Source organism: Poecilia reticulata, linkage group LG21 (assembly GCF_000633615.1).
Source record: "Poecilia reticulata strain Guanapo linkage group LG21, Guppy_female_1.0+MT, whole genome shotgun sequence".
Lineage (NCBI taxonomy): Eukaryota > Metazoa > Chordata > Actinopteri > Cyprinodontiformes > Poeciliidae > Poecilia > Poecilia reticulata.
In genome coordinates, this window is record NC_024351.1 from 745,393 (window position 1) to 757,113 (window position 11,721).

Genomic DNA, 11,721 nt, shown 5'->3' on the forward strand with positions numbered 1-11,721 from the left:
GTGTGTGTGTGTGTGTGTGTGTGTGTGTTCCAGGTGGGAGACAGAGACGACTCCAACCTCTACATCAGCTCCAAACTGAAAGCTGCAGCCGAAGTGAGAAGAAACGGTTCGGTTCGGTTCGGAGAAACTGAACCCAAAATAAACTTTTATTTACTGATAAAATATCTAAATTGTTCCTTAAAGGATCTATCTTTATTTTTCTGCTCAAATCCTGACATTTTCATGTACATTTGTTTAATTCAATAATATTTTGCCTGAAAATGCTGCCCTCTTTGGGCGGAACGGTGGTACTGCAGTCTACGTCACAGCTGAGAGAGACTGCGGAAAAAAAATAACTAGGTTTTTTGTTGGTTATTTGTAAAAATGAAAAATGTTGTTTTAGTCACTAATGTTTTGTTTTTTAAGTTACTCGACTTTTTAAAAAAGTTGCTCTATTTGTTACTAGTCGATTAAACTGATTAACTAAAACATTTGTTGACAAGTTTAAGTCTAAACTCAAAGTGGAATAAAGGAGAATATGAAAAATATTGTATTTATGTCAGGAAGATGTTTTTTATTATCAAAGTTTACACTGTATTTTAATATTTAAGTTCTCCTGCTCGCCCACTAGAGGGCGCTGAGCTGCTGTAAAATCATTCTGGTTGCGGAAAGAAACGGAAAGAAACGGAAAGAAACGGAAATCATCTCATATCTGAAAACTTTTGAGACTTTTATGAATATTTGAGCCTTAAACTTTTATCCTGAGAATCTTGTAAATGTTGAACTGGATGTTACTAAACAGAGTTTCGTTTTTTCCCTGCAGATCGGAATCGAAGCCAAACACATCCGGCTGCCGAGCTCAGCGACTCAGGAAGAGGTCAGAGGTCGCTCGTGTCGGTGACCCCAGCGGTGAGGAGGTGGTGACGACTTCCTGTCGCCCTGCAGGTTCTGCAGAGCATCATGGCGGTCAACCAGAACCCGGCGGTCCACGGCCTGATCGTCCAGCTGCCTCTAGACTCCGCCCACAAGATGGACACCGAGCTCATCACCAACACCGTCTCCCCCGACAAGGACGTGGACGGGTCGGTTCTGGCCCGGTTCTGACCTCACTCATCTGCAGCTCCACTGGACCCTCTTCCATTGACCCCGCCCTCCTTATGCAATACATAAGACTTAGACTTAGACCGGATCGACCAATCACACGGGGTTTCAGGTTAATTGGTTAACGAGCGCTGGCTGTTTCCTGTCCCTGCAGGCTGAGCTGCATCAACGCAGGAAAGTTGTCTCGAGGCGATCTGAGCGACTGCTTCATCCCCTGCACCCCCAACGGCTGCATGGAGCTCATCCGGCAGACAGGTGGCGCCACGCACACACTCAGTCAGGCTAATGAAGAAAAGAGACAAACTGACAACCTGACAGAAAACAAAATGATGATTTCAAATGAAAATGTTTTTAAGTGAAGAAACTCCAATCCAACTCTGAGGAAACATATTCACACCCTAAACCTGATAACTGGATGTTTCTTCTTCGCCGCCAATTATATATTGTTAGCATGATGGATGCTAACGAGTCTTTAGCATCACAGTGGAGGAAGTCTGACCCTCTGCTTTGCAGAATTTATTCAATTCAGACACATTGGACACATTTATCAACATGAACGACCTGTTTAAAGATTTTTTATAACATCTCAGTCAGATTTATTCTGGGCTTTGACTAGACCACTTTAAAACTCTGTTTTTGCAAGCAGTTCAGATTTAAACTCAGATGTTCTTGAACTTTACATCCCAGTCCACCAGGTAGATCTTCCCCTTATAGATCTTCTGCTTTTCTTAAAACACACAATAATAATAATAATAATAATAATAATAATAATAATAATAATAATAATAATAAAGCTTTGTTATTTATTCACATTACATCTGATAAGAATGTTTTTTCTCCACTTCCTGTCTTTTAAAGAGGTTTTATTGTGTCACATGACTTCAGGGAAGCCATCTTTAATCTCTTTCCTCCCGTGATGTCACACATGAACACATGAACTTCCTGTTTCAGGTGTGTCAGTGGCAGGTAAACACGCCGTCGTCATCGGTCGCAGTAAGATCGTCGGCGCTCCGATGCACGACCTGCTGCTGTGGCGCCACGCCACCGTGACCACCTGCCACTCCAAGACCCAAGACCTACCTGAGCAGGTGAGTCACAGACTGACCGCTGACAGACCGCCGTCTGTCTGCGGCCGGCCCTGACCCTGACCCCGCCCCCGCCCCGCCCTGTGCAGGTGGGCCGGGCCGACATCCTGGTGGTGGGAGCGGGCCGAGCAGAGATGGTGAGGGGGGAGTGGCTGAAGGTCGGCGCCGTGGTGATCGACTGTGGGATCAATCACCTTCCAGGTTCAGTAGATCCACTTCCTGTGCAGCTCTGTGGCGGGAACACCAGCCTGACCTTTGACCTCTTCCAGATGAGACCAAAGCCAGCGGGAAACGGGTGGTTGGTGACGTTCACTACGCCTCGGCCAATCAGAGAGCAGGATTCATAACGCCGGTTCCTGGAGGGGTGGGGCCGATGACGGTGGCCATGCTGATGGAGGTTAATATTAATAACCACATTTTATTTATAATAACGAACAATTATCAGAATAAAATACATCAGATACATCAGTAAGAACATTTTATTTCTGATTCAGTCAAATTTAATTTCATTTTCTCACAGAAAGTCAAATTTTACAGCATAAATCAGAAAATATGAATATATTACATTTAAATTAAATCACATTCAATTTGTTTAATTTGAATAATAATTAAATACAAAATAATTATATTATTTACATACAATTATATAAATTGATCTTACTGGATAAATATTTATTCATAATAATTAATTATCAATAATTATATTCATTATTTTTGGGATCATAATTAATAATTTTTTATCGTAACAATTTTGTAAGTTTGACTCTGTTTTTATTTATTATTAATATATACATGCATGTTATTATTAATAATTCAAATTAAATTAAATGTTTAATCCAGTCTGATTAAATTAAAATTAAATTCCCAGTTAAATCATTTCATCCTGATTCAGTCCAACAGATTTAAACAGATTTAGATTATAAATAATTAGAATTTATTAAATTTTTCCTAAATAATTATAATTTATATAATAATTATAATTTCTGCAGCTCATCGTTTCCTGGTTGAATAATATTTACACATAAATCTGATGTCCAGTCAGTATTTTTCTGTCTCCTGGTTTGTTTTTTTATATATATTTTGTATATGTTGAATATTTTCGTAGAGTTTCTTCATGTCTGAACATTTCAGAACACGGTCCAAAGCGCTCAGCGGTTCCTCCTCAGGTCTCAGTCGCTCAGGTGAAAATCTGACAGGTAAATAAAAGCCTTCATGTTCTGACTTTAGTTTTTATTTTTCCTTTAAAAAAAACTTTAAAAACGTCTGTTTTCCTGCAGCTCAAACCGAGATGAGAACCAGATTCAGCCCAGATCAATATGTGTTTTATTATAATTCATTTGTTTGATTCCAGCCTGTTTGATGTTAAAGTTTCTCTGTTTTGTTGATTTTCTGCAGCTCAGGATGAAGTGAAGCTCCAGCTGCTGATCTGCAGCTTGGATCCATTTTTTATATTTTTGTTTCATCTTGAAACTTTTCAACCTGCAGATAAAATATGTTTAACCATAAATTATGATAAAAATGTTTACAGTCAATAAAACAACTAAACCTCAGAGCTGAGATTCAGATCCATTCATCCTGTCAGAAACCAACAGCTGATGTGGTTTTCTGGTGTAGATACCAGTAGTCAGTATGTTACCTAAAGCCTGGCAGACTGTTTCTCCTGAAACAGCAGATTTCAGCTTTATTTTTTTTAACTTTTTAAACTTTCATCTGCTCGGTTTTATAATTCGTTTTTAACTTACTTTAAGCCTTTTCCTGTTAAGAATGTTTAAATTTAAAGTATAAATGACAACATCGTAAGATGATCAGAACAGGAAGCGCTTTTATTTTGATATTCCCATCAGGAAGTGTCGCTGAAATGCAGCTGCTAGCTTAGCAGAGGTCGGTTATGATGCAGCGTTCAGGTGGAGAAACATTCATGTGGTCGTTATTATGAGGCTACAGCATGAACAGGTTGTTATCTATACAGGTGTGTGTTTCAGTAAAGCTAATGCTAACGCTAAGCTAGGTATTTGCCAGCACTGCTCTGATCGTTCCTGCCGTCTCAGACCGTCACCTGGCGCCCGGCGGCTCCAGGTGGGCGGAGCCTCCGCTGCCCCGCTGCTCTCGGGTCAGCTGATCCACGGCGGCGGTCATGGCGGCTCTGACCAGCGACCGCGCCGCCTGCAGCAGCTGCCGCTCGCTCGGGTCGGAGCAGATCAGGTGGAGGAGGTGGCTCTCTGCGGAGGCCACGCCCACCCAGCCTTCCTCCTCCTCCTCTTCCTCCTGGGCGGAGTCATCCGGAGGACAGAGCTGGATCCGGATGGACGGTCCGTTGGTGGACGGTTGGGGCGGGACAGACATCTGGACCGTTTTGTCCTCTGGGGGGAACGTGGGCTGGTCATGGAGGTCCACAACCAGTTCTGAGTCAAACAGAACCTCGTCCTCCTCTGAGGACACGTCCCGCACCAGAACCTGGTTTATATGAGCAGTTTGGACTGGCACCGGTCCATCTTCAGGGTCCGCCATCTCTGCTGCGGGTTCCGGTTCTTCAGGTAAACGCGCCCCCTGGTGGTGGAACATCTGGACCTGTGAAGGACCTTCAGGAATCTCGGCAAGCCTGGAGGCACACGGTTCTGATTCCGGCACCGCGTCCTCTTCGTGTCCCGGTGGGACGAATCGTCTCCTTCCCGCTCTGATGAAGAACTTCTGCAGTTTAGTCCGGAACCAAGGAGAAGATTTCTTCCTTAGCGGAACGAATCTCCTCAAAACGTTCCTCATCTTCCTCGGCTCTTCATGCCTCTGCAGCGCCCCCACTGGTGGACTCGCCTCACTGTCCTCCTGMCTMTCCTCCTGYCTCTGCAGCGCCCCCTCTGGTGGACTYSCCWCACTRTCCTCCTGYCTCTSCWSCGCCCCCTCTGGTGGACTTCCCACACTATCCTCCTGCCTCTGCAGCGCCCCCTCTGGTGGACTCGCCTCACCGTCCTCCTGTCTCCTGATGCAGCCCACTGCTGAGGACACGCCGCTCCACCACCTGCGTCTCCTTTTCCCTGCAGCTCTCTGGCGCCCCCTGCAGGCTGCCTGGTCGTCGCTCACAGCCGACGCTTCCTCCCCGCTTCCGGCTGGTTCTGGTTTGGTTTCCTCTCCGGTGCTCCTGGTTCTGGTTCTTCCCAGCAGGAGCCTCGCCGGCCCCGTCGGCTTCCTCCTCAGTCCTCCTCGCTCTCCGTCCTCGGCGGCCATGTTGGATCTCCCTCTGGCTCCAGGCGTCGCCGTTAGCTGAGATGAACCATCAGCTGCTGAGATTAAACTCCTGGGAAGCTGCAGACAAACAACCAGAGACTCTCATGGTGATTTATGAGCGACGAGGCGGCGGCAGATATTAAACCGAGACTCACAGTCACTCAGAGAGTCAACGCCGCTCGGCAACTGGAAGCAGCAACTTGAAAACGATCAACAGCAACTCTATAAAAACTGAGAAACAGGAAACCAAACCGATTCCAGCTGTCATGATTTTTCTGCATCAGTTACTTTCACACTAATTCTTTGCATTTTTATCTGCATTGCTATTAACTTTAAAATTGCAGAATTTGATATTCAGAAAATAAATTCACTCATGGAAACACGCCAACCTAAAAAAAACTTTTATTATATAAAGTTTTTGCACAAGGATGAAGTGTTTTTTTGGCTGCGTTGAAATGAATGTAATGGAAAGACTTTTTACTTCACATGATCAACAACCAGATTTTACTACTGCAGGAAATGATGAAGAAGATGACAGGAAGTGGTAGCAGGAGGATGACATAACAAACATTCATGTGATTTTAACTGCATTTCTTTAATTTCTTTCTTTGTTGATGAAGATTTCCCATTTCAGCTTATGTTCATTAGTCATCACAAAACAACCAATCACATCGTTTTCTAACAGCGAGGCTGACCAATCAGCATTTAAGGGGCGGGGCTTATTGAACCAGTGACTTAATGGACTTTAACTGAACCATTTCAATGTATTCTAAGATTAAAATTAACAGCAAACATTCAACATAAATTTAATTATAAAAATATCTTTCAAGATTCATCCTTAAAAATGGATGTTTGATTTTTGAAACATTTTGAGTTTGAGACTGATTGAATGTAAGTTGAATTTAGTTTAGCCTGTTAATTTTTACACAATCAATCATGACCAAAACTTATTAAGACATTTTCTGCTTAAATTAAGTAGCTATTTAATTCAGGGAAAAATAAAAGTGAATATTCACACAAATAAAAGTAAAGTAAACTCATTCAGAGGCTCTAAAAGAAGCTTCAAAGTTTAAATTTAATTCAGAGCACAAGTAAAAAAAACTCCAGATGTTCATATTTAGATAATGAAAATTATCGAAATATCTAATTTAGATAATTGCATATCACAGTTTAATCTGTTTTTACTGTAAGATTTGACTGTATGCAGACGACACCATAATTTATATTTCATGTTATTTATCCTCTATTTCAGCAGGAGAAAAACTCCTTCACGTATTTTTTCCAAGACTGTCTTGAACAACGAAGTACAAACATATTGGAAAGTTACAACTGTCTGAGCAGACACACACATATATATAATCAGCATTTTCATCAAAATTAGATTAAATAAAACGTCTACAGTCAGAGTTTCTGAATATACTGAGTGACACAGGTTACATGAACTGTTTTCTTATGAAGTTTTATAAGTTGAACTGGTTTTCAAAATCATTTCCAATGACCGTCGGCAACTGGAGCAAATTTAGACGGAATATTCTTTAAATATATTCTGAAAAAAAAAACATCCGTCTCACCAAGTCGTTTCCTCTCTGAAAATGTTTTTTCTTAACTTGAATCTAATAAGATGTGATTTTTAGAGTCACATATAAAATAAATAAATCAAATTTAAAAAAAAATAATGTTAAATCAAAGGTGACCGATTTAAAAATGTTTCCACGTCCAAAGCAGATTTTATTACATTTAGGTCAATTATAAGGGAGGGAAATGGAAAAGGAAATTTAACCAAACTTTATCAAACTTTATTATTTTCTCTGTAAATCTGAGGAATAAAGAGGAAAAATTAAAAACGCTTCAAATGTCGACATCCGAATAAAACCGGATCAGAACCTGCTGACCCATCACACCTGCTGCAGCACAAAGTTTCCCTAAGAGCCGTTTCTGTTCCTTCTTTAAATCTGAAACTCTGTGCACCTTGATGACGTAATCACACGCGCACGATGACGTCATCGGGCATGAAGAGCGATCAGAGGGGAATAAAGCAGAGCCTCACCTGGGTCCGTCCGGCTGATCCGATCCGTTTCTCCGACTGAAGCGCCGAGCTCGTCTTTCCTCCTCATCCTCAGCTGATGATGCTGAGGCTGCTGCATCGCCGCCGCGGTCTCCATGGCAACTGCACTGATTGGCGTTTCACACCCCTCTGCTGCTCACTAAGCTGACAGCAGCACTGGAGGAAGTGACATCGCCTCAGGGGGGCGAGGATTTTATTTCTTTTAACGAATTTCTGTCAGATTTCATCAGAAAGTCTCAAAAAAACAACAAACACACACAAACACACACACACAGAGAGACAGAGAGAGAGAGAAAGAGAGAGAGAGAGGCTACATACATGCATGTAGGCAGAGGGACGAGATTTAAAGCATTTTATGTGACAGCAGAGAGAGAGAAAAGGAAAATGATTAAAATAGCAACATGGAGGCCAGCAGCAGGTTCTGGTTCTACAACATCTGAGGCTCTGAGCGTCTCAGAGAGACATGGAGACATGATGGACGACCTGCCAGGAGATGGACCAGGACATGGACACGGACCGGGACATGGAGGAGAGGAAAAGGCCAGGATTCGTGTTTCCAGTTCACCAGAAGCCCTGAGGGACTCAGGAAACCCTGGAAGAAATTCCTCTGTTCAGATGGAACCAAAACTGAAACAAGCTGGTTTTTCTGAACACACAGTGAAGCACGGTGGTGGCAGCATCATGCTGAGGGAGGCTGGGCAGAGTTGATGGGAAGATGGATGAAACTAAATTGGAAGAAAACCTTCAGAAAAGAGACTGGGGTTAAACATGCAGGGATGGTTAGATCAAAGCAGCTTTATGGGTTAAAATGGCCTAGTCAAAGTCCAGAAAACTGATGTTCTCTGACTAAAATTAATGTTTTATAAAGAAGAAGAGGACAGTCAGAGGGGCTGAATAATAATAATAATAATAATAATAATAATAATAATAATAATAATAATAATAATAATAATAATAATAATAATAATAATAATAATAAAGGAGTTTAATGGTTTTAAAATCCCAGTTAAGTTATTTTGTTCAGTTTCATTCCCAGTTTGTCTCTCAGTTACTAAACGAGTATTTTTATGTTTCCTTTCATTTATTACATTATTATAAATGTTGAAATGTGATGCACTAGTTAATTTCTTAAAATCTAATAAATAATAATTCCTGATCGATCTGTCCCTGAACGCAGCGCGGGTTGTTCTTGTTATGCTAATCATCAGATTAATGCGGATGAAGATGAAATGTTTTCATTTCTAAAAGCAGCGGAACGTCTTTCAGCGACAATCTGCAGCTGAAGTGGATCCAGTTGTTCCTCGTGTTTCTCCGACTTCCTGTCGCACAGGAAATAAACCCTTCAGCTGCTTCTCTGATCAGTAATCAATGATCAGTGATCGATGTGCAGCAGGTCTTCATCCTCCTGATTACGTCTATTTTTAAAGGTGTGAAGAAGAAGAGCAGCAGCTTTTGTTTCTATAGAGATGGAGAGCAGAAATACCCCCATCTGTCCCTAAGCAACAGCGCGGCGACCAATCAGTCCGGACCGAACGGCATTCTGGGAAGTGGAGGCAAACCTGGACTTTGTCTCAACACGCTGGTTTCACCTGCGGACAGGTGGGAACTGATCAGCGCCACCTGCAGGTAACAAAGGGAATGTTGATTTTACATCAGAAAAAGTCAAAACAGGACAAAAAGGAGTTAATTTCTGTTACATCTGAGTGAAAAAGATTCAAGTTTTCATGTTTTCCGATGAGCTGATGGGAACATAAATTTACTGAAATTTAACTACATATGATGAAAAATCAGAGACAAATAATAGTTTAATTCTGAGTCATTGAGTAGTTTCTGTTTTGAATGTTGTCTTATTCCTCTAACAATTGAATTGTTTTCTCCTTTAATTCTCCTGGAACAGTTGGGAATTTACCTGGAATAGTTCTGAACTTCTTCCCAGATGCAAACAAAATCCTAATTAATGTTTTTAATTTATCACCTTGAGTTGACCAGCTTGTTTTGGTGAATAAACCACTGAATTATTTCATTGATTTATGCACACCAATATGACTAGGTGATTATGTGTTTGTATATATATATAAATACAATATAAGTTTTAGTAATATTAATAATTCTGCATGGAATGTCAAATACTTTTCTCATTCCTCTGCTGCCCCCTGCTGGTCTGAACCTGCCAGTGCACCCAGAGGTCCACTGTCGTTTTGGGTCATTTTATTCAAAATAAATCACATTTTTAGCTCATTTCCATTAAAATAGTTAATTTATTTTCGACTAAAGAAGCTCCTGAGTAATCGACTCATCGATTGGACGAGGGAGAACTCCGAATTAAAGATCTGCGACGTGATTGGTGGAAAAAGGACATTTATTTACAAAACATTTCCATCAATGAAAAACAAAACGTGTACAAAAACACGTCGACACCGAACTTCTTGTTGTCATGGCGACACACGGAGAGAAAGACGACAGTCACGCGTTCAGTGACGCCTCGGCTGAAGCATCCTGGTCATGTGACCTCTGACCCCAGCAGCAGCAGAGAGCTTTAAAGGAGCATTCTGAATTTTTTTTTTTTCTGATTTTACAGCTAATCCGAACGGGATTATTGATTATTAATCAACACACCTGATTGATTCTGACTCTGACTCCAATCAGATCTCTGAAACAGAAACTGATCCCAGGCCGCAAACTTTCAAAAAAATGAAAATAAAACATCGTCATGGCAGCAGAACCAAAACACAGATGAGATGATTTGAGCCTGTAAACATCTGACTGATCTAGCTCTGGTGAAAAGTAAGTACACCCCATAACATATATGCCTTGAATTCTGGTCCAATCTCTCTCTGGACTTTGACTAGGCCATTGAATCGCCTTCATTCATGTTTCCGTTGACAACCCAGTTTGGACCGAACTTCATCAAAACCTACAGGATACACAGAAGCTTATGCAAAACAAAACATAAGAAGCTAAGGAAGAGAAAATGTCTGAGAACAAGCTAGCATGACCAGCCTTTGGTTTACTGCTTAGCTAAAGCTAAGACCATGAGCAGGAGCTACCATGATTAGCTAAAGCTCTGACTATTAGCTCTGGCTAATAATCAGAGCTTTGGTTCTGGCTCTGGTTTTTACCTAGCGCTAAAACCATTAGTTATAGCTATTTGAATTAGCTCTAGCTAATGTTGGTAGCTAGATTTAACACATTTAGCTAGAGACAGCAACAATAGCCACAGTTAGCATCATTAACTAGAGCTAACACCATTAGCTAAAGCTAACGCTCCAGTTCAAATTGAAGGGCTTGAACATTACTCGATGTTTCTGTTCTGTCTGGCTGAAGCTAGCTTCATAGCACCTAGCTCAGCACATGTCATCTACCCAGGATGCATTGCAGCATGAACAACAAGATGACGCCAGTGTGACAATATTTAGTGCACTTTTACTGTGTTGGTTGTTTTCACATATGTGAAATGTTTCCCTACTAAATTCTGCTGTCAGAACTGATGGTGGCTCCGGTAAGGCGGGGTGTACTTTCTTTCCACCAGGACCAGATCGAGGAGTTGATTGGTCAGAAAGCTGCAGATTGTCACGAAGCTTGGCGCTGCCAGGCGGCCGTCGGTCATCAAGGCACGGCTGTCTGCTGATGAAGAGCTGCGGCCCAGCATCCTCTTCCTCACAACCGGACGCTCTTCCAGCATGAGGATGACGTAATCATCATCATCATCAGCTGGAGCATTCCACAAAGTTCAACACAAACCAGAGAGAAACTGAGAGAATGACTGGTTTACCCACATTCACTCACACACACACACACACACACACACACACACACCTGCACAGGTACACAGTCCTCGATTATGACATCATCATCACTCGACAGGAACGCCGTCCACGCTCTCCTGGGACACCTCGGAGTCCAGCGAGTAGCAGGAGCTGCCGTTGTCCTGCGTGTCCCGGTTAGCGTCCTCGCAGAGCGCGGCCGAGGCCCCGCCCCCTCCGCCCGGCTCGCCGGCGGCGTCGCAGAAGTGGGCGGAGCCCTGGAAGAGCTGGCTGCAGAGGCGGTTGTAGCGGTGGAAGCGGCCCGGCTTGCCGGTGTGGCTGTACATGTGTTCCTGCAGCTGGCTCTTGTGGGAGAAGCGCAGGCTGCAGACGGCGCAGGCGATCTTCCGCTTGCGGGAGTGGAGCACGGTGGGGGCGGGGCTTGTGCCGCCGTCACCGTCGCCGCGGCTCCGCCTCAGCTCCGCCGCCAGCTGGTTGGCGAGCACCTGGCTCTGCCGCAGCGCCTCCT

At 42.8% G+C, this 11,721-nt stretch overlaps 2 protein-coding genes across 2 annotated transcripts in view; one reads left to right on the forward strand and one right to left on the reverse strand.

Annotated features, from left to right (window-relative positions):
• Positions 1-22: 22 nt before the first annotated feature.
• Positions 23-3,715, forward strand: LOC103457130 (C-1-tetrahydrofolate synthase, cytoplasmic-like). Its single transcript, XM_008397084.1, has 9 exons — positions 23-93; positions 803-856; positions 925-1,061; positions 1,235-1,335; positions 2,032-2,168; positions 2,255-2,366; positions 2,435-2,562; positions 3,297-3,361; positions 3,561-3,715. The coding sequence occupies exons 3-8, from the start codon at positions 940-942 to the stop codon at positions 3,348-3,350; spliced, it is 654 nt and encodes a 217-aa protein (XP_008395306.1). The 5' UTR covers positions 23-93; positions 803-856; positions 925-939; the 3' UTR covers positions 3,351-3,361; positions 3,561-3,715.
• A 6,075-nt stretch (positions 3,716-9,790) lies between these two features.
• The window catches only part of zbtb25 (zinc finger and BTB domain containing 25), a 6,616-nt gene continuing 4,685 nt past the window's right edge, over positions 9,791-11,721 (reverse strand). The window contains exon 5 of the mRNA XM_017302096.1: positions 9,791-11,719. Coding sequence (XP_017157585.1) covers positions 11,303-11,719 — 417 coding nt within the window. The 3' untranslated portion in view covers positions 9,791-11,302. The remainder of the gene's footprint in view (positions 11,720-11,721) is intronic.

What these genes read in the sequence shown, in the direction of transcription:
- LOC103457130 (XM_008397084.1), top strand. Translation starts at nt 940, where the DNA reads ATGGCGGTCAACCAGAACCCGGCGGTCCACGGCCTGATCGTCCAGCTG. An exon ending in TGGGATCAATCACCTTCCAG is followed by an intron (nt 2,367 to 2,434) that starts GTTCAGTAGATC and finishes GACCTCTTCCAG; the next exon opens with ATGAGACCAAAGCCAGCGGG. An exon ending in CGGTGGCCATGCTGATGGAG is followed by an intron (nt 2,563 to 3,296) that starts GTTAATATTAAT and finishes TGAACATTTCAG; the next exon opens with AACACGGTCCAAAGCGCTCA.